The 22,584-nt window shown below is 58.3% G+C and overlaps 1 protein-coding gene across 33 annotated transcripts in view; it reads right to left on the reverse strand.

The window, feature by feature from the left end:
• EPB41 (erythrocyte membrane protein band 4.1) overlaps window positions 1-22,584 on the reverse strand; it is an 88,349-nt gene that overhangs the window by 50,862 nt on the left and 14,903 nt on the right. For 19 of the 33 annotated variants that reach the window (XM_066982556.1, XM_066982554.1, XM_066982553.1 and 16 more), the window contains exon 2: window positions 101-534. Coding sequence is in view for 14 of the 33 variants with exons in the window: in XM_066982555.1 (XP_066838656.1) it covers window positions 101-544 (444 nt within the window). In the remaining 19 variants the exon portion in view is untranslated. Of the gene's footprint in view, window positions 1-100; window positions 552-19,871; window positions 20,149-22,584 lie in introns of those variants that run through there. The other 14 variants (XM_048073131.2, XM_048073155.2, XM_048073137.2 and 11 more) reach the window with 2 other exon arrangements.

Here is a 22,584-nt window from a genome sequence, read left to right on the forward strand (position 1 = left end):
AGCTTACTAACAGAGGGTAAGATTTTTTTTATGGTTTTGTCTAAAAAGACACATTCGCGAGAACAGAAGGAAGCATGCCACACCAAGCAGGGTGTTTTACCTGTGTTTCTGCACTGCTTAAGGAATGGAGATCGAGCGATGGATCGGTTTTCAGCTCAGGCTCAGGAGCTGCAATCGGGGCCTTCACCAGGATCTCTTCATCAGGACTGGCTCCTAACCCCGCGTCTTTCTGGTCACCTCCGCCCTCTCTGGGCGCATCGGGGTCTTTGTCCTCTTCGGACACCTGAGACTTGGGCCTCCTGAGAAACGAGGAGAAGAGGCGGGAGAGGCCGCGGCCCTCGGCGGCACGGCGCTCCTTCTTGCCCGGCTCCTCCTGCGTATCGCCGCCGGAGGCCTTCTGCTTCTGGCCCTCGGCGGCCTGCTGCGCCCCTTCCTCCGGAGAGGCCTCTCCCTTCGGTGTTTCGGCAGCTCCTTCCTCCTCCTCCTTCGCTTGCTGCTGCTCCGAACTCTCGGCGTCTGCCGCTGGGCTCTTCTCTGTTGTCATGATGGCGCTGTGGGAGAGGCACCGAAAGGTGTCAAGCAGCAGCGACATTGGAGCGGGCATAAAGCCAGCCAGACCGAGCAGCACACATGGACACACCACGCTCCCCAGTCACACCACCCTGTCCTGCCGACCCCAGCCCTAAGCAATTAGAAATAAGCAAATCCCTCATTCTGCTAAGGTTTGCTTTGACAGAAACATCTCCACCACACACAGCGGGTGCCCACGCATCTTCCACCCTTTGGCTTTCCCAAGGCCCTCTCCCGCTCCAGCTCCATCACCCCGTTGCAGCACCACCTGTGGGAGCGGAGCAGATGAGGACACGCATGAGACCCCACAATTTTCCTCCTACCAAGCCCTGCAAAAATCCCACACAGCCCATAGGGGCTTGCAGGGTTACAGCATCCTTCTCCACAACTGCAACAGGAAGGGAAAAGCCGCTACTCGAGACAAACCCCACACAGCCAAGAAGAGTCGTTATTAGGTCAAAAATCCTGGAATCATTAAGATTGGAAAAGCTCTCCAAGATCAGCTGGTCCAACCGTCCCCCTACCACCCCCATCACCCACTAACCATGTCCCCAGGCACCACGTCCAACCTCTCCTTGAACACCCCCAGGGACGGTGACTCCACCACCTCCCTGGGCAACCCGTCCCAACGCCTGACCGCTCTTTCTGAGAAGAAATGTCTCCTCATTTCCAGCCTGAACCTCCCCTGGCACAACTCGAGGCCATTCCCTCTGGTCCTATCCCTGGTTACCTGTGAGAAGAGGCCGACCCCAGCTCCCCACACCTCCCTTTCAGGCAGCTGCAGAGAGCAATGAGCTCTGCCCTGAGCCTCCTCTTCTCCAGACCAAACACCCCCAGTGCCCTCGGCCGCTCCTCACAGGACTTGTGCTCCAGGGCCCTCACCAGCTTCGTAGCCCTTCTCAACCAACGTAAGCCATTGCTCTCTTCCCAACGTCCCTAAAACAGGCCGCAGAACCTCACAAGGAACCAAGAAGAAGGACACAAAGCAGGGAAAAGGTTCTGCTCAGAACCGCTGCCCCGCTGCAGCTCCGCTGGTCTACGCGGGACAGATCCGGCGAAGCCAAGCAGGCTTCGGGATCCACAAGACCTTTGCGCTGCACCGTCAAGCATCTGAAAAATTTAAGATTAAAAGGCTTCCAAACAATCCCCATAATGGAGAGCAGATTTCTTCAGAGGCCGCGCTGTTAAGCTGAGGCAATGTTTATTTCAACTTTAGCCTGGGCTGTTGACACAAAAAGATGGAAATCACATGAGAGGAGTATCTATTTAAGGTATAAAGAGGACCCAAAATAATCATGCTTTAGAGGGGATAGAACTAATCTTTGCGCGTTGCATCACATGTATCTGCAGCAATAAATTGCCACTGCTTACGCAGAGCAAATAGCATATAATCCAATATGCCTCCCAATCCCCCAGCCCAGCCCTCAGCGCACAAACATTTGCTCAAAACACGCACTTAAGAAACGTTTTGAGATGTCACCCTCCTACATAATTATTGCATTCGACAATTTTAAATTAGTTCATACTAATTGCCAAAATAACCGGAGCGCTTAGAAAAAAAAACCTTCCCAGCTTTCCGAAGCACTCTTCCCCTGCGTTTAATGCAAAAGCTTAATACTATTTCTAAAGCTGTGGTTTATAAAAAAAAGCAGCATTAGGGACCTGCTCTGGCTGTGCTTCTCCAGACATGTAAATTCCCTGAGTTTAACAGGGATTCTTTTTTTGTAAGGAGGACCTTTGGAAAGCCTGCTGGGGCCCAAGAGGCGGCAGTGATGGATCTGTGCACCCAGCAGCGTAGTTTGGAGCCACGTCAGATTTGGAGCAGGGGCTCTGAGATCTCCGAAGCCCCTTCCCCGGGCCTGCCACACCAGCCAGCTTTGGGGATGAGCCACAGGGCCATCCCCAGCCTGCTTTCCTGCAGGTTTCCTGCAGTTTCTCAGCGCCAAACCCTACGCATGATCTTCCCCTCGGTGAGCTTTCCTGGGGGAAGGGGATTTTTTCCAAGCCCAGAGAGGCGGAAGGCGCTGAAGCAGCAGCTTTCTACATGCAGGGAGAAAATGGCACGAGAGGAGCCAGCCTGCACGTGGCCCCAGTTGAGCACATCCGCGTGCACCTGATGCACCAGGGATGCTGCAAGGGAAAAGGTGCTGCCAAACCCCAGGCGTGCCACGGCTCTGAGCTGAACGAAGACACAGATCTGTGGAAAGCCACACTTCAGCACTTCTCATACTCCAGCGCTTTGCGCGGTGGAAAACGGCAGCGTGGTGTAGCGAGAGCACGGGCAGGTAATTCTCCAAACCGCTGTGACGTTATGTCACCCTTCGCGGAAGTCTTGCAGGAGTTTGTTTTTGCAAGATTATCGCAGAACAGGCTCTCCGAGAAAGCTGTGAAATCCAAATCAAACGAAACGCTACGGCAGACACAGCATCCAGCCGGCTCCCACCGCCGCCCTCGGAGCGGCTGCGTCACGCCTGCTGCTCGCTGCCTGGGAAGGCAAAGCCCTGCAGCGCTGGGCTGCCTCGTCCCCTGGGGGAAACGGCGGAGACTAACCCAGAAACATCGGCAAGAAGGGAAAGCAATTTCATCCAAATCACACACGAGACACGAAGGCCTTCAAACCCTTGGCTCACGCAGCTCTCAGTGCCGTAGGATACCCGGCGAGCACGCTGCTCGCCGCCAGCTCAGCGATAGCCTGCCGAGTTGCACTGCCATCACAGCACCAGGAATTCAATTCACACCCTCAACAGCCCTCCAAAAACCACTGGGTAGATGTCACAAGGCAGTGCAAGGGATAACAGGCTACGTTTGTCACCCCGAGCCCATGGGACAACACAAACACTCACCATGGCCAACGGAGAGGGCAAAGCTACCACGGCACCAGCACACATGGGTAGGGACAGCCGTGTTACTGCCCCAGCACGAGCATGCAATAAATGGTGAGCTCTCTTGGGCACCAGCTGCCCAAACAGCCTGCTTTGTAGTTACTTCCCACTGTGTTTAGTTTGAGTAAACGCATTTGTAAGAATCGTTATCCAAACACACACTCGAAGCGCGCTGCTCTCTTAAAAACAAAAAGGCAAAATCCGGAGCGAAGGGAGGGGACCTGGAAGAGCAGGCCTCAGCAACTGCGGCAAACAGAAGGGACAGCCCACAAACAAACGCTTCCTCTGGACGTAGTTTGCTCCCTTTAAATACTAACATTCCTGGAACAAGCCTGTTTACTTGCTTGGATTTCAAAGCAGCGACCGCGGTGCGTTGCGGACGGCGCTCATCCCGGCGCTGGAAGGTGGGACTCGCTGGGGACCAACAAACATCCCCACGTCTTTCCTCTGTCCCCCAGGAATCGCGTCAGAGCTCGGCTTCCTTCGGCCAAATCCCCTTCCCTGGGCTGGGGATGCAACGACGGGCACGTAGGAGCATTTCCCTTCCCAATAAACATTTCGTGGAGGCAGCGAGCCGCCAGCACCAAGAAGTCACCGGGTGCAGCCGAATGTCCTGCGGCATGACCCGAGCGCGCTGCCCGCTGCTTCTCTCCCTTTGAAGCTTTATGGTCAGAAAGGATTTCTCGAGCTTTCGACCAAAAGAAATGGAATTTGTAAGCAAGGCACATAACCAAGGGGCCGTACCACTTAAGAAACCTATTCCTTCAACCTTTGTAGTACGGAGACGTTCGCTACGTAGCAGGACACCCACAGCAGAGCTGGCCTGAAGAGCCAGGTTCCTGCTCTGCTGCTCTTCTGCTCGCTGTTTGGACAAAGCATGCCCACTCAAACCAAAAGCAGGTTTTAAAAATACGTTTTCTTCCACTGCTGTTCCGCCAGGCAGTTGTGCAGACCCCGCAGGAGCCCCAGGAGCTCTGCGATACCGGCAGCAGAGGGACCTGCTCCTCCTGCTCATTGCACATCGCTGCGCTGCTCACCTGCTGCTCTGCCCCGTCACGCCTGTCACTGCTGGGTTTTGGGGGAGGTTTTTGGGAGAGGACGAGGGTTTGAAGCCAGACAGACTGTAAATAGAGGGGTTGTCACAAGTCTAACGGAGAGAAGGCACTTAATGCTGGGGAAATGAGCAAAAGCACAGCAAAACGTACATGCTGCCTTTGGAGATTTCTGAGTAAATATCGCTTCAGAAAAGCGTTCAAGTGCGCATTTGTGTGTAAGCATTCTGATGTTTGAGAACATCCTCCTTCAGACAGGAAGCCCTCAGCAACAGGAAGCAATCTGAGGAAAACGTAATTAAAGGCACTCGGAGCAGGTTTTATGAACCTCCTGTCCCCCGCACAGCAGATCTTCTGGCCCCCAGACACCCTCTGACCTCCCCAGCCTCTGAGCTCACCTCCTGCTTCCTATCCAAGGCCCTGCAGCGTCGCTGGAGGGAGCACATGGTGCCTCTGCAAGCTTGCTTTCACCTGCAGAGTCACTTTTCTCCTTTAAACAAAATAAACTTGAGGCTTGAAGTGAGTACAAAGCCTAACTGCTGATCCTGATCCTAATATCCGTGGTTTGAGCCCATGCTAAGCAGCGTTTGGGGAGCAGAGGATATCAGAGCTCAGTTCCAGCCCCACACCGTGCTCTTGCAGATGTCAGAAGAAAACTTCCAGCAGAGCAAAGGCGGTGTTCGGGTCTGTCCCTTCCACGGGCACACTCTCTCATACCTCCCCTTTCTTCCTCTTCCCCTCACCTCCAGCCCTTTTTCTGGCCGAGGCAGCTTCTGCATTAGTCACATAAGAGTTTGCTGCCTCCCAACGACCCCAAACACGTGGGATTGCAAGTGTGGCCTCACGTGTGAGGCTGCGGCCGGGGCCAACAACCTAATGCAGCACAATTCGTAGGCATCTCTCGGGAGGAGAGCTCTCCCTTACAGCACAATTTTAGCCCAGCGCAGTCCAGCTGCGGTCTCACACCTGCTTTAGGTCTTTGTCGCAGGACAGCGAGCACCCTGCATATGTGCTGGAGGCAAACAGCAGACAATTTATCTAACGCGCACATTTTGGAGTTGCTCAACAGATCCCTGCCGAGAAAGCCTTCCAGCCCCAAGGATGCCAAACTGCTCACTTCGCCCCCCGAAAGCCGTCATTAGGCGACGATGTGTTAGCTCTCTGGAAGTAACGATGCTGCTCGTTTGGGTCCTTCGGTGACAAGTTACAGTGGCTCAGAGAAACAGTAATAGCTAGATACACGTCTATCACCGTCCTTACCTGACAGGGCGCTCCAGCCTCCCGCATCTAGGCACATAAATAAGCTACAACACGCTTGCTGTTCCAACCAGGAGTAACACCTAACTTATTCCTGCTCCCAAGCCCAGAAGAAAATAGCTCCCGCCGTAACTGTGACCTAATCCTGGGTGTTTTTGTCTGTTTCAAAGACAGAAGAAGAAGAAGGCCTGCCCCCGGGCACACTCCTTTCTCAGAAGGCGAACCGTTTCGCAGCAATGCTGCGCACCAGATAACCGTGCCCGTGCTGCCTCGACCTTCCTGCCCAGAAACGTGCGGCTCCACCGAACGCTACTGCTCCGGCGAGAATTGGAGACGGTGATAAATTTTCAGCGAGAAATTTCTGCTAAAAATAGACAAAAAAAAAATCCAATAGTTGCAGCAACAGCAGGCTTTTTTTTTTTTTTTTTAAGTGCGTTCTTTCCCATTTCACAATAGGTGGAACCGCACGCTGTGAGACACGGGGCTCAGGCTGAGCACGCGGCTCCCGGGGACCTGGTGCACAGGCAGCGAGAGGCACACACGTGTAAAAGGCATTTTCAGGTGGGAGACGTGCACTGAAACTGCAGACACCGCGAGCAGAACACGTGTTTGAGCAATGCATCCTATAGATTATTTTTAATACAATTAAGAAAACGCAGCGGAGGACTTAGTGTGCTTTTTTTCCCCCAAATAAAATAAGAAATTCAGATGCCTCCCAGTAAATACCTCTAGAGATTTGAACCAGAACCTCCAAGGAGCTGCCACTGAAGGCTACGGGACAAATAGGTCTGGCAAAGCCAAGCAATAAAAAACTGTCTGCAAAATTTGTTTTATCATACTTGATTAGGAGAATAATTAGCACGGGCATCGTACAGAACCGCCGCGCGTCACCTCCTTGTGCCGATACGCTGGGCGCTAACAAAAGGGATGCCGCGGCCCGGGCGGCCCCGCTCCCAGCCGAGCAGTAGGACGAGGTGCCGCGGGCTCCGGCTCCACAAGCAGGGGAAGAAGGCACGGGCACAACGCAGATGGTCCATTATAACCGCCCGGATTTAATTCTCACCAGCCCAGCCCTCGTAATCTACTGCACGGCGGCAGCGCCGTGCCCCTCTTTCATCTTCTGGTGCCGTACAGCTTTCCCATTTAAATGAGGGCAAAAAATAGTAGCTTACCATCTGCTGGAAGCAAATCATTTCTGTCAAGCTGAATAGCGGGCTTACGGAACGACCTGACTAAACGGCGCGTTAGAGGAGTGCGTTACAAGCGAGCAGAGCCGCAGCACCGACCCCGGACCCTCAAACACCCTCCGGGATGCTCCAGACCTGGACGTCACACGGGATTCAGGGGACTTGTTTATCAGCGAACCCCGAAATTTAGACGAAGACACGTCCTTGAGTAAGGTCAACGGCAACGGGTTTGGCAGGGTATGCCCATTTGGGAGGTGTTAAAACTGACTCGAAATTGGAACAATTGGACCCAGACCAGAGGGACCTGGGAACGGGCACCGGTGTAACGCAAGCATTGCCTCCCATCGTGGAGGAGCAGCTCTCAGGGCTCTCCCAGCCCTACACAGATGTCAAAAGCAGAACCGACCCCACTGTGCCTCAAGCACGAGGCAGAAACCCCGCGCAGAAACAATTCTGCGAGCCGCCCAGCTGCGCCACAAACCCTACAAAGGAAGCAGCCAGCCCTGCTCGGGGCGGCCGCTGAGCTGAAACCCGGCTCTGCGGCTGCTGCCGGTATCTGCCCGGCCTCGGGGAGGAAGGGAGGGACCCGAGCACCCGTCCCCACCCAAGGCAGCTCCAGCACCCGCCGCCTGCACCCTGCCGATAGCGCCCAGGCTGCTGCATCCCACGGGGGGGACCCGGCACGCACGGTACGGGGCTGACACCAGAAATCTCGGCCGAAAAAAAAGCACCGAGGTGCGTGACGGCAGCTGGGTTTAGGATGTCCCTGTTCCCACTTCCACCCCATCCCAGCCAGACTTTGCACCGGAGAAACGGCACAGCACACCCGAGGCGGCTCCACACGTGGCAGCAGCCCTCCTCCTCCTCCAGCAGCACGACACTTCCTAAAGCACCAGTTAAACAGAAATAAGCAATACATCTCAATCGAGCGAATAGAAGGGGGTTTTGCATGCATTATTCATGAGGGTTTTTTTTTTTTCCTTCCCTGCCTGAACACAGATGTGTTTACTCACACTGTGCCTCATTTACACTCGAGGTTTAACATAACAGGGCTCGTTTTCCTTCCTCACAGCTTCGAGCACAGGGTAAAAACACGTTCGGCTTGCGTCGTTTTGCCTTTGGTTGTTTCCCAAGCGGGGCTATAATTGGAACCCAAGAGGGACCCGCACGCTGCTCTGACGCAGCCCCGCGAGTGCCTGGCGTGCACCTGCCCGCGGGCACTGAGCACCAGGGACACGATGGATGCGGCCCCAGCTTGGGCACGCTGGGGACATCAGGGACAGCCCGAGCTGCGGGCATCCTTCTGCAGCACGCTTTGCATCCATCCGAAGCCTCGCCCTCGTGGAACGCCTGAAATTTATTAAAAGGGAGAATAACTGGTCATGGTAAGAGTAAATAGAAGAAATGTCAAGCATGAAAGCAGGGCTGGCACGTCCTGAGTCACTCTGGGCTCGCCTCCTGCCCAGCCCCGCTAAAGCAACCCGAAAGCGTCCTCGGCACGGGCTTCACGCCACCGCTGTTCCACACCTGCCACGGGGCGGGAAGGTATTTCAACGAGGCAGCACGACGCGACCCTAAGCTGATTCCGAGACCTCCTCCCCTGTAAAGCAGCCGCTGCTTCTCCTCCTTCCAGCACCAACACTGCAAAGAGCCGAGACATTCGGTGCAGAGGCTGCTCCTTACCCCAGCGAGAGCCTGCGGTGCGAGGCATGTCCAGGCTTTCCGGGGCTGCTCAGGGGCAGCACCAGCAGCAGCAGCGGGGCAGCTTTGTTGCTGTTCGGAGCAATCTGGAAGCTCGCAGCAGCACCCGAGCCACCAGGCTTGGTTTATTTCTGAATTTGCCCCCATGTGTTCACCACAACCACGGAGCAGCGAAGAATTTGCTTCGCCGCGATCGTGAGCAAGCCCCCAACACCGTGAAGCTTAACCTGTGAAGCTTAACGCAGGGACCGGGGATGCTTGGGGGCACGGAGGGGATGCACTGGCCCCAAGGAAGACCTTCGCTCCGGAGCCAGAGGCTGGGGAGCGACCCAGCCCTGGGGACGGGACGGCTACAAAAGCTGTGGCGAGCCCCGAGGGAGTGAGTCAGCGCCCAGCGAGATTCACCCGGCTGAGTTTCGCTGGGTGGGTGCACAGCACCGCAGGAACCGTGCTGCTGCAAGAGGCTTTGAGTCAGGCAGCCGCCACCCTTCAGCCTTTTACCTCTTCTGAGGTCTTCTCCTTGCAGGGCTCAGCCCCGCACGGGGCAGGAAAACCTCACGAGGGAGGAGAAAGCCGTTCCCATCACGCACCCCGAGCGGCGCGCTCCGCACAGCATCGCAGAAAGAACCCCAGACTCTTGCCACTTGAAAACTTCCACGACCGTGGAAGCTTAGCTTTAAAAACACCAAAAAGCTCCCTGGAGTTCCCCAGCAAAACCCAAACAGCTGCAGAAACGCAAGCCCCAGGCAGCTCCCCGCTGCTGCGGTGCCGCAAGCACGGGGCAGCGGGGAACGCAGGAGGGACAGAGCCGGAGCAGCGAAGCACCTCTGGGCACCAGGTGGGGGAATTCAGGAGCCAGAAGCTGTCCGTAAAGCCTCGAGGCGTGGGTTCGGTTTGACCGAGACAAATTCAGGTTGTCCCCACTCCGAGGGCTGGCGATGGGTTTTGGGGCTGGGGGCGGCAGCGGGACGCCCACCCACCCCGAGGCTGCACCGCGGCGTTGGGGTTCACGCCGGTACAAAGGAGACGTCGCCGCCCAAACCTCCCCGATCCCCAAAAGAAATATAAACGGAAAAAAGGTGCTCCAGAACGAGTCAGGCAATGGGCACCGAGGTGTTTCCACAGCTCTTGGAAGAGCGAAAGCCCTCGAGGTGCCCGGAGCCTCCCCAGTCCCAAAGCCACAACCGGCCCCTTCCACGCACAGCTGGCGCCGCCTGGACCCCCCCGGGAAGAGAACCCCCCCGGGAGCGCGCACGGAGCAGTGATGAACCGCATTCGCCCGTGCTCAAGAGCCAGTTAGGCACAAATCACAGCGCAGCCCAGTCCTGCCCCTGTCCCCGGAGCCTCTCCTTTCGGCACTCGGCGTGGCTGCGGCAGACCCGTGCCGGAGCCTTGGCCTCGCAGCCATCTCCGCCACTGTTTGTTTGTTGTTTGTTTTTTTTTTTTTTTCCAGCCGGCAGTGAAATCAGACAGCTTTCGGTTTTAATCCCCTTAATTAGGGGGTGTGCGGCAGTTTTCATTCCTTAATTACATCCAGTGCCACAGCTGAGGCAAGGCGTTTGCAAACAGCCGCTTCCAGCCTCTGAATCGGAGCCGCCGGGTTCCCACGCGGCGCCGCCGGCAGCTCTCCAGGTGCTCAGCCCGGACACCCTCGCACACGCAGCCCCACGGGCAGCTGTCCTGAAACACTCACCTCTTTTTCGGGCACGACTGAAGTCCTAAAACAGCGCTAAAAAAAACCCCAGCAGCCTGCCCCGAGCAGCACAGCGGGGGCGCGGCTGTTCCAAGTCGGCAGGGGAAAAGCTGCAATTTCAGGCAGCGTCCTCAATATTGGCTCTCGGGATGGAGGGACAGCATTTTGGGGTCTAACTCCGTTATTTTGGTGCGTTGCCTTTTGGTAGCCGGTCTGTAGGTGCACAAGGGTGCTTTCATCGCAGTTGCTCAGCTGCCAGGAACCCCTTTGATGCCCCGGGAGGGCACTTTGTTACCCTGCTCCTGCTGCCGAACCCAAAATAATTACGCCGACACCTTCTGCCTGCCCACGGGGCCACCAGGCCGTTATTCCACGGGGGTCCTGCCTTCGGTCCTGCTTTGCATTACTGCGCCCAACGCGTACCCTGAGGCATTAATAGCTCCAGGGACACGGCAGCTGGGCTCCGGCGGGCAGCCTGTCCTACCAGCGATGGGAAATAGCACGCGGGATATTAAATATCACCTGGGGGGCAGGGGGGAGCGCTGATTAAAGACACGTGGAGGAGGATAACGGGGTACTGCGGGTGTTTGCCGCTGCTGGGGACCCCCGCGAGCATCCCCGCCCCCCCCGCGCTTTGCTCGCCTCCGGCACCGGTCCGGCAGCCCGCAGGCGGTGCAGCCGTCGGCACAAACGTGCACCAAGGATGCTTTCTTGAGGCTGCAGGAAGGAAAAGGAAGCTTTGCTTGCTCCGAGCGACGGCAGGGACGGAGTCCCAGGCACATTTTGCACCCACATTACACGGGCTGCTTGTCGGCTGCTGCCTTCCCTTCTGAGCTCGCTGGGTTTGCAGGGGAAGGAGCGAGCCTCACGGAGGTTTTGAAACCAGGGCAGCACCAAACAAACACCGGCACTGCGACGTCTGAGGTTCTGGAGCAGCCTTTTTCACTTCTTCGGTTCCCCTCATCGCAACGCAGTGCACCAGGGGGGCAGCACCAGCACCGAGCATCGTGCTCCTGGCCCCTCGTTTCTGAGCAGCACGCCGCAGCAGCATCCTCTCCAGCCACGCTCAACTCTGCTGCTCATCCCAACAGCACCCGACCAGGAGCCCGCGGGCTGTCCTACAGACGAGAAGCACCAGCACTCACCTCCCACCCTCACACTCAGCTGCCCTCGACCTCCTCTGCCTCCTGCACCGCTCCTCTCTCGGGCATTTGTTCCCTGCTTTGTTCTCCCCGCTCTCATTTCGCATTAAACGCTGAACCAGGAGAACCCTGAGGTCCCCAAACACGCCGAAGAGAGCCCCGGTGCAAGCACAGGGGCTTGCAGGCAGACCATAGGCGTGTGCTGGGGAAACCTGGGCACAGCTTTGGGGATCGAAGCTGCTTTCCCTAATCCACCAGCGTGGGGACGCTCGCCCGCGGCACGCTCCTGGCCAGGCTCCGGCGGAGGAGACAGCAGCAAATAGCACACAACTTCTTAAAGACCGCGGTATTAAAATAATGATAACGACAAGCCGTGCAGGACAGAAATATTCCTTTAGTCGGGGAAAGCGGACGGAGAAAACAGAACGCGGCAGGTTAAATATCTCCTCATTAAAATAAATCGTTGTGTTTGCAGCCAGCTGAGACCAACGCTGCTTTCTGGCCAAGCTACTGATCTTGGGTACGCATCTTAGTGTCCTAACGCTGCTTATTTTACAAGTTAGGTCCCCCAATAATCCTTACCCTACTCAAAGTGCGTGTGTTTGCGTGCACACGTATGCACCCAGCAATGCAGATTCATTAACAGCTGCCTGTTTTTTTTTGGAGCAGCTCTGCTTATTTTTCCCTTTTTCATATTTGAATCCCAGTTGTGCAATTGCCTCACGCCCGGCTGAAGCCCTTCCGAGCCTGACACTTCCCCATCCAGCTGAGAGCCACGGACTCGTGGAGGGCTCAGACACGCAGCAAGCACCAAAACTGCCAGCGAATTAAGAATATCATCAGGATTTTGGACTCGACGGTCTTGTCCAGAGGGAAGGCACCGAGCAGAGGAGCTGAGCCGAGAGCCGCAGCTCAAATTGTGCTGGGGAAGGGCTGCGGGTGCCCCGCCAGACAAGCGAGCTGCTGACGGCGGGAGCCGCACAACAATATCGCTGAAAGCCGCATTCAGGGAGCACAAGGGAACCAAATGCCACCCAAATCCTCTTTTCTGCAAGCTCCGTGGATAGCATTGTCAGGGCTAAAACTGCGCTCAGAAGACCCTTCAAAGGTAGCCAGGGTGAAAAAGCGGAGAGAGCAAAACGCGACCGTGAGCTCACCCGGCCGCCAGCAGGCAGCCAGCTCGTGCCAGATGCCTTTTTGTTTTTAAACGCCTTCCGAAGCCTCCTCCTTCGCATTTCCTCGCCGGCGACGGCTTCAGGTTCTCTTTATAAGCTGCAGGAGCTGAAGGCGGGCAGTACTTGTTCCTCGGCAGCGGTTCCGCAAGATGAAAATAACGAGCGGGCGCTGGGGCATGTCCCCACCTCCAGGAATCCAGCTGCTCGGCCGGCACAGCGGCCAGGAGGGCGGCTTCGTAACAGGAGTAAAAAGATGAGACACACAAACGTGGAACCGCGCTTCCCTCGACGCTCTGATGGCTCGTTTCGGAGCTGCGACTTCAGCACGTGCACGCACAGCCCCCGGCTTGTTTCCATCACCCACGCTAAAGAGATCGCAGAAACCGCTCTGATGAATTAAAGCTCCCCGTTAAGAGCATCCCGTTACCTTATTCCCAAGCGAAGGGGCTTCCTAAAGGCTCCTCCCCGGTGCTGTCCCGCAGGGGTGGCAGAGCCAGGCCGTGGGGCTGCACGTCGCGGCCCCGCTGCGCTCGCCGGCGGAGCGCACGGCGAGTGCCAGGCTGCGGGCAGCAGCAGCAGGACAGGATTTACCATTTTTTTTACCGTTTCCTGGCCATTTTACCTGCTGGCATTCCCCTTCCGAGCCTGTTTGTTTCGTTTAACCTCCCGCTCTTAAGCTACCATCCAATTACTGCTCCCAATTACTCGGCGCTCAAGAGCCCGCGGTAATTACAGAGAGCGCTCGCTGCACGCGGTCGGTGGCACCGCTTCAAACGAGCCCACATCAGCACAAAGCCCCGGGGGCTCGCGGGCCACCAGGCGAGCACGGAGCCCTCCTGGCCAGCCAGGACCGAGCCCGGGCTGCCAGCACGGACCAGCAGCAGCCGAGGTGCTCGGAGCCGGAGCGGGCTTGGGAAGGAGCGCGGGGACCGCGCGGCGCACGTCGGCGTCACCAGCGCAAGGAGAGGTTTTGCAACTCGCCTTGCTCAGACTTAACACCCACCCAGGCCTAAGACGTTCTTCGGTAGGATCTCGAGAAAACGAAACGTTTTCAAGGCAGACGCCAAGATTTCATAAACTTTGCTCTCTTTTCCTGCAGCTCCGCGGGCAGCCGCCCACCGCGCGGCGCCGAGGCAGCGCCACCCGTGCCGAGCAGCTGCAAGCCACCGCCGCAGCCACCTTCTCGTCTTTTTGTTGATAATCCCGCAAAACGTCTGCTTCGCTTTGCGTGGTGCTTTTTTGCACTTTCAGCGCTAAATTCACTCCCAACGACACCAGGCCAGGGCAGCGCCAGCCTTCTAGGAAAGGGGAAAAAGATGGGGAACGTAAAGGGCTCCTCTCTGCGCTTCGTCCCTGCTGCCAGCCCTCGTCCCACCCGCCTCACAGACCGGCTTCTCGAGAAAGAAACGCATCCCCCTGCGGGTCCGGGTGGCACCAGGACCTGGGGACCCCCCCGACCACCAGCAGGGAACGTGGTGGTGGCAGGAGATGGTCAGGTACACGCCCAGATCAAAGACATTTGGGAACACGTTTGGGGTGCTTCAGCTGAGTACTCAGCACAGCACAAGGAGCCTTTCTAACCCTGCATAGATTTAATACCAGGAGCCTGCCCGCTACCTCGCGGCGCCCCGTCCCCCTCTCCTCGCAGGAAGGCAGCCTGCATACACGATGCGAGGCCGTAAGGGACCACGCAAGGTGCCACGCGGGCTCATCGCGTGCACGACACAGTAGCCACTTACAAGTCGAACGTCTGCACCGCTCCGAGTCAGAGCTGTTTCCCATTTGCATTAGAAAAATATATATATAATTCGCTGCTTGGAGCGGCAGAGACAGATTTTGCTCAAAGAGAGCAACAACTTCCAAGCCCTATTTCCCAACGCAGCACTAGAAGAGCTCCCAGGCCCCGCAGCAGGAGGATGCACGGCTGCAACGTCGCTCTGCGCCCCCTCCGCCCCAGCAGGATACCCACGGAGTCTATCGACAGGCGGTTTTAGCGCAGGAAGGGCTCCCCGCCTACCCCCAGATGCTTTTCTAGTGGTAAAGTCGAGGTGCCGCACAAGTGACGAGCGATCAGCCTTCGGTTTCACTCTAACTAACCAACCGCCACTTGTTTTTTCTTCGCCGGAGTCACAAGTTTCAGAAGGCCAAACCGCTTGCAAAGCGCCGATCTCCCCGCGGTTTTTAGCTGATTTCATGGGCAATGCATCAAAGGGGCGCAGCTCCTTGCTTCCTTGCGATCCTGCGCGCCGTGCCCAAGACAAAGCCCCGGTTAGAAGGGTTGCAACGCGCGGCAGAATCGGGGCCGTGGGGTTTTTGCAGGTAACAGCATCGCTGCCCTGGGGCTGGCAGAAGGGGGACGGGCACTGAGCCCGAACCGTCCTACCTGAGGTGCTGAATGAGACAAAAAAAAAAGCTTGGTCCAGCACGCAGGCGGGGAGAAACGTCGGTCCTTGGATGAGCAGGAGAGCAAAGCGCCCGGCAGCCCCCATCCCCGTGGCCCACGAGGGGATTTCAGCCAATTCCTGGGGAAGGGGAAGGGAAGGAAAAGGGAAGGGGAAGGGCAGGGGAAGGGCAGGACGCAGACAGGCGGGAGCTCAGAGCCGACAGCGCTGCACGTAAATAAACAAAGGAAGCGTTTCTTGCAGCGAGCATCTCGGTGGCCAGGAGGGAAGCAGCCGCACGCAAAGACAAAACAAAAAGCCCCGCAACAGCCCGGCCCCAGGGGAGCTTTTTCCTCCAAGGCGGCACGCGCGCCAGGAAGGCGAGCAGGGAGCTCAGCACCCGGCCCCTTTCTGTGCAGTCGCTCCCGGGACTCCTCCTGGCTTCACCCCCCCCCCCCCCCAGCGCCTCCCGTTGAATTATTTTTCAGAACCCCCTGGGGACTGAGGGCAGCCGGCCTGCGGGATCGGCTCAGCACCCCGGGCACCTGCAGGAGCCCTTCCCACCACCTCTGACCACACCGTGGGGCCTGGCTGCACCGGGAAACCCAGGGAAAAGCAACAAATATTTAATCTATATTTTTTCCTCCCCAATTACCTTCTCCTCCTGGCCGTTCCTCCTCCCCGGGAAAGCACGGAAGCCCTTAAACCCTCCTCAGAAGCCGGATATCCAAAGTCTCGCTGAAAATAGTCGCTTTCCCTGCAGCCGGGCGCCTCCTCAAGCCCCCAAAGCTCCTCATTTGCACCCAAGAGGAGTTACTTCAGCAGCTGTAGCGTAACTCGGGCGCTCTGCTGTTGCCTTCCACACGTTTATTCTGTCTCCTTCCCGGTTTCTGGCTTCGCAGGCTTGTTTTCAAGCCGGCAGCCGGAGCTAAAAGCAGCAGCGGGGCAGGGGACGGGGACGGTGCCCCCGCCTCCGCTCCAGCACCCCTCAAATCCTACCCTTGCTCCTGAGCACCCCCAAAATGCCGTTTCCTTGCAAGCAATGCCGGTCCTGCCTCCTACGAGAAGCTTGGGAGCGCGTCCTCGGCCTCCTGCCAGCGTCGAGGCACCTTTAGGGTGCGAATATGGGCTTTATTGCCCCAAATTCACCCACCCCGAGCCCCTCTCCGACGAGCTCCGTGCCCAGCACCGCGAGCGGGACTAGGCAGCCACGAGTGCGCGCAGCCCACGAGCGAGCCCAGCTGGGACAGCGGGAAATAAATAAAGCTTGGGGCACGAAATGAGCCAGGATTGTCCCCACTGGCGGCAGCCCCGTGGGTAAACCCCCCCCCCGCGGGGACCAGCCCCATCCCGTCGTCCGCCCCCGGGGGTCTCCGACTCCGCGATTCCGCCGCAAAGCCGCGTGAGCAGCTTAGCCATTTATTTAACGAAAAGCTTTTAATTATCTCTCTCACGCACACGCGTTACGTGGGGCGGGGAAGCGGGGGGGAAATAATCAGCCTACAACCGGTGACCCGCGAGTTCACGGGGAATTGCGTTTTTCACAGAAACGGCCAACTAGCCCAAATCTGCTGCGCTCAAACCGTGCCCCGAGCTGCGGGGCTCCGTGCCTTTGGCTGCAATTTTAATGCGGGGCCGGCTCGCAGCGTGGCTGGCTGGGACCCATCCTGCACCTCCCAGGGGCGCGGGGTGCCCGGTGCCCTCCAGAAGCTCCCGACTCCAGGCGCTGTGCACAACGGGACGCGTGAAGCACTGCTACGCGTGCCTGCTCCGAGCACCCCTCGAGCGCGTTTACGCGGGGATCTGCACCAGGATCCGGATGAGAATCGTCGCCCGCGCCACGCACCCAATGCCCGGACAATTTTCCACACCATGAAACCGCTTCGTTTAAAAAAAAAGCAAAAAAGAGTGGGATTTAGTGCATCCACACAGAATTAGGAGTGTTTGGTTTTAACGCGTAACGTCGGTGGCGTTACACAAGCAACGATTCCGACGAACACGCAGCGAGCGTAAACAACCCACCGAGCGTAAAGAGACCGGGGATGTTAATCTGGATTAACCGCGAGCCGCGGACCTTCCCTCCTAATCCACCCGATGGACGAGGGTAAATCCCCGCCGGGCCGCAGCCTCCGATTTCTGCAACTTAAGGAACCGCGGCGCTGGTCGGGACGGCCAAGAGGTGAGGGGCCCGAGGTGGACCCGCTCCGTACGGCCCCTGGTCCGTCTACACGGGATTACGGCCAAAGCTGAGCGCCGAGGAAGCAGAACGACTGCTGCGAGACATCGCCGAGCCCCGCCGGCGATCCACTCGGGATACGAAGCGCGGCTGACGGCTTCCCCAGGGGGACGCAAGAGACGAAAACAAAATCCGAGCCTGGATCCGCGCAGGCGGCATGCCTTAAGGCTGGGGAGGTGGCACCGGGATGAAACGTGGCTAGGAAGAAGCTGGTAAACCTGAAGCTGAGTTTAAAAGCACGAAACGGGATTCATAACCAGAAGAATTTAGAACAGGACGGCTGCAGACCCCTCTCACTACAGCCCCACCTGCTCCACGGCACGCACCCGGCGCCCAAAACCAAGAGGCTCCCGTCAAACAGATGCCACGTTACCAAATTCCTGCAACTCCAGGCACCCGAGGCTCCCCGGGGACGCTAAGCAGCCCCTGGCAGAAGCCCCAGCACGGGGCCAGCACCGTGCATCAGCACCATGCCCCGACACCCAGCGTTAGGGCAGCCCCGGCGCCCGAACCCGGCATCGCGGAGCCGCCGAGCACCCCGCGGCTCGAAACCCACCAGCCCCTCCGGCACGGCGCTGCGTCGACGGCTGCCGCGTGGATTTGTAAAGGCTTTGAAAGGGGAGCAAAGTGCCTCCCACCCTACCTCCCAGCATTTAAATATCCCCTCCACGAGCGGCAAAACGGGGCGGCAGGACGGATTTTTTTGCGCCGCTTTCCGAAAAGCGACTCGGAAACGCCGCATCCGCGTACGGGGGCGGCTGGCGGGCGCCCTCCTGGAGGTGTAAGCTGTGGGCTCGGAGCAGAACTCTCCGAAGCTTTTCTGTGCCAGAGGAGGAGGGGGCTGCGAGGGCTCCTTCCCCTCGCCCACACAGCGGTGCCGGGCAGGGGGCTGCTGCCCGCCGCCCCCAGCAGGGGTGGGCTTCGCGCTGCTGGGGGGGATTTAAGCACAGGTCCCTCCTGTTCTTCTCCCCCGGCCCGATACGAGAAGCAGTCAGGGTATTTTCGTTAGGGAACAAAGCTCAGAGCCGTGTTTCACGGGCTAGGTTTAACGGTAAGGATCCGCACGCTCGTCCTGGTGCCGCCTTCGGGAGCGGGTTAGGTTTGCCCGGGAGGATCCCAGCCCTATTACGGAAGGTTTCTGCGTCAGCCGCCGCTCAAATCCCACCAAACACTGCTCAAATCCCACCAAACGCCCCAAAACCATCACGGGAACACACCTGAAGGCACCACAGGTCGGCACCATCCGCGTCGGGCGTTAAAATAAAAGAAACGTCATGTGCGCGGGGTGCCCAGCGAGGAGAACAGCCCCGGTAGCCACCACCCTAAAACATCGCAGGAAAACCTTCAATGAATTCCCGACCCCGTTACGGCACCGCAGGGGTCTCGGCCCCGTGGTGCCGGCCCTTACAGGACGGCAGCGAGCCTTTTTACCTTTCTACACTATTTTTTTCAGTGGGGCTGTGAAATGAGAGGCGAGTGATCGGGAGGAGCCTCCACGGGATGGCGTCCCCACGTATCCCCCATAACTTACGAACAAAACCTGTTCAGTTAGGAAACCCTTAAAACCCTAAATACTAAAAAGCAAGGGAATATAAAAGCTAGCTTCGCGCTGCTGCTCACAAATAGGATTTTTTTTTTTTTGCTGCCCTGTGTTTTTACCAATACCCCAGGGAATAACCGGATAAACCAGGACTGGGACAGACCCCGACACCGTCCCTTCCCGGTACCCAGCTCGCAGGGACACCGCGGTGCTCCCAGAGCGGGGGGCGGCCGCCTGCCCCTTCCCGTGAAAACCCCGAAGCGGACAGCGGGTGCCCGGGGGGGGGCACGCTCGTCCTGAAGGGGTTCGCCCGGCCCCCAGCCCCTCCGGGCACTGCCGCCGAAGCCGGGCGGTGCTGGAGGACGCGACCCAGGCACCTTGGGGTGGGAAATGGGGTGGGAAATGGGGTGGGAAATGGGGTGGGAAATGGGGTGGGAAATGGGGTGGGAAATGGGGTGGGAAATGGGGTGGGCAGGGACCCCGGCCCCAGCAACACCTCCAGCCCCAATAACACCCCTGACCCCAATGACACCCCCTGGTACTCCCCGACCCCAATAATACCCCTGGCCCTAATAACGCCCCTGACCCCAATAACACCCCCTGACCCCAATAACGTCCCCAGCCCTAGGAACACCCCCTATTACCCCCGATCCCACTGACACCCCCCGGCCCCAAAAACACCCCCTAACCCCAATAACGCCCCTGGTACCCCTGCCCCAATGACACCCCCCGGCCCCAATAACGCCCCCGGCCCCAATAACGCCCCCGACCCCAATAACTCCCCCCCCCAAGCCCCTCGCCCCCCTCCATGACACGCGCGCCCCCGCGGACAAGGTACGCGCGCCCCGTGCACGGCAGACGCGCGCTCGGTGCACGCGCGCACCGAACCCCGCGCACACGCGGGGGCCCTTTGCGACGTGAACGCGCGCGCGCGCCCCCGCACGTGCAGGCAGGCGTTGCGGCAGGCAGCCCGCGCGCGCGCGCGCCCGCCGCGCAAAACCCGGGCGCGCCACCCGGGGTACGCCGCGCGCGCGCGCGCGCTCCCGCTGACTTACCCGCCCGCCGGCAGCGCGCGCGGCCGCCCCCGCCGCTTCTCGCGCAGCGCCTCGGGGCCGCCCCGAGCCCCGCCGAACCGAGCCGAGTCCTTCCGAACCGAGCCGAGCCCCGCCGAACCGAGCCCTGCCGAGCCGAGCCGAGTCCTTCCGAGCCGAGCCCTGCCGAGCCCCGCCGAGTCCTTCCGAACCGAGCCCTGCCGAGCCCCGCCGAGTCCTTCCGAACCGAGCCCCGCCGAGCCGAGTCCTTCCGAACCGAGCCCCGCCGAGCCGAGTCCTGCCGAACCGAGCCGAGCCCTTCCGAACCGAGCCCTGCCGAACGCAGCCGAGCCCCGCCGGGAGCCGCTCGCCCGCCCGCCCGCCCTGTGGCTCTGCCCCCGGCCCCGCCCCCACCCACAACACTGTAGTAAGTTCCCATTGGCCGAGCGCAGGGGGCGGGACGCCAGCGGCGCTCTGCGATTGGTGGAAGGGAAAGGGCGGCTGGCGGGGAGGGCGGGGGGAGCGGGAGCGCCCCCTCTCCTCCCCCCCCCCTCCCCCCCGCGCGCTCTCCCCTCAGGCCGGGCCCCGCCGCGCTGAGGGAGCGGGGACCCGGGGGCCGCTCCCTGGCCGCTCCCGCCTCAGCCCGGCCCCAACGAACGCCCCGGGGCGGCCGCACGGCGCCGGGACCGGCGCTGAGCCCAGCGAGGAGCGGGCGGGGGGCGCACACACGGCGGGGGTGGCACGGGGGGGCGATTTTCCGTGTGGAGCTGACTGGAAACGGCACAAAACGGGCAGCAAGGGGCAGGAGGCGGCGGCGTCTCCTCGTCATTCCTCGGCGGGAGCGGGCCCCGCTCTCCTCAGTGACCTACATTTTGATCGCGTCTCCTTGTGTCACAGAGAAAGTTGAGGCACGGCGCTGAAGGGGGACGCCCCGCAGCCACGCCGCACAGAAAAAGACGGGGAACGGGTAAAAAACGGGGAATGTGGTTAAAAAAAAAAAAAACAAACAAAAAACTGGGATCATCAGCCTGGAGAGGGGACCTGATTCGTCCGCGCACAAATTAAAGGCAGGGTTTGTGACACCGGCGCTGCCCGCTCCTCCCTTAACCTGCCGGCACCGAGGCCTCCTCTCCTGAGCAGGTTCTGTTCCCAGAATCACGGAGTTATTAAGGCTGGAAAAGCCCTCCTACACCCCACCACCACCATCACCCACTGACCATGTCCCCAGGCACCACGTCCAACCTCTCCTTGAACACCCCCAGGGACGGTGACGCCACCACCTCCCTGGGCAACCCGTCCCAACGCCTGACCGCTCTCTCTGAGAAGAAATGTCTCCTCATTTCCAGCCTGAGCCTCCCCTGGCGCAACTTGAGGCCAAAGGGCTTTAAGGAGAAAACCGCCAAGCAAAGAAGCTGTAATTTTGGGGTGCCAGGGGTTGGCAACGGCTTCTCGCATTTAAGAAAAACGAGCAAACAAATCCACGCCGCTCTGTCGTAATGCGCACACGCCGACCGACAGCAGATTGCAAATTATGTGGCAAAGAGATCAGAGCACCAAAATCTTCCCATCCAAGTAGTGACTTAGCACCACGCAGCACATCATCTGCCGTGCTCAGGCCACCAGATGCCCCCAACTCTGCCTGCCAGCCCCTGAGTGCAGAGGGCTGCAGCTCTCGTATTCTCGTAATCATTATTCTCCATTATTCCCCAGGTAAAGCACTGAACCACACTAACGGAGCACTAGGGAGCACGAGGACAAAGGATGCTGTTACCCATGCAGACCCCAAACTAATGGCCAAGAGCTTCGCTGGCAGAAGAAACTCAACAGCAGTACAGTCCACAAACATGAAAAGCAGCGCTCGGTCCATGACAAGACAGTGCCTTCAAAATTTTCTTCTGGGGCAGTGGGATTTGAACCTAGGTCATAGCAGTTCTTTCACTGGGAGCAGAAAAAAAAATTAATATAAAAAAATATAAAACCACACACACAACCTCTTCTGCATATGGAAATACCACCATCAACAACACACTTGTGCTGTAAATTTCTGGGTTAGCTTCTAGCCTCTTCCTTCCTACACAGCCCCAAACTGACCTCTGAAATCCCATAGGAAGTAATGGAAATTTCTTAAATTCTTCCCTATAAGAACAGTTTGCCCTGTGCCAAGCCAGGATTGCAAATATTTAAAGAACTCTCCCAGTTGCAGCTGGTTTAGGTCACTCTGTAAGAGTCACTTAGAGACCGAGAATTATTTTAATAAGTCAGGATTTCTTGGTATTCAGCTGCCGCATATAGGAATCAGGAGAGGAATTATATTCATTTTAGGCATGCATTTGTAGTCTCTACGGCAGAAGCCATTCCTTGAAAGCTGAAAGGCCGTTTTGCGAGTGCTCTGATCCTCATGGACGTGGTCAGTGCAAATCCAGAGGGTCACAACAGAGGAGGAGGCAGGGGACCCTGCCCTCCGGCTGTTTAATGGGCACGCAGCTAGCAAGCGGCTCCTAAATCTGCACTCCAGCATCTTAGCAGCATCTAGACACCAGATTAACACCAGCTGAGCTAAGTTCTTCATAAAAAAAAAATCCTTTGTAAGGTGATCCGATACTCTGTAGGGCCCCTGCAGGGTGCACTGCTGGTAGGATTTGTGCATTAATGCACAGTTATAAAACGGGGCTCCCAATTTATGCCAGTGCCCGTGAACACTGTGTTAAAACCATTACTGACACCAATAATAAACTGC

Source organism: Anser cygnoides, chromosome 24, assembly GCF_040182565.1.
Source record: "Anser cygnoides isolate HZ-2024a breed goose chromosome 24, Taihu_goose_T2T_genome, whole genome shotgun sequence".
NCBI lineage: Eukaryota > Metazoa > Chordata > Aves > Anseriformes > Anatidae > Anser > Anser cygnoides.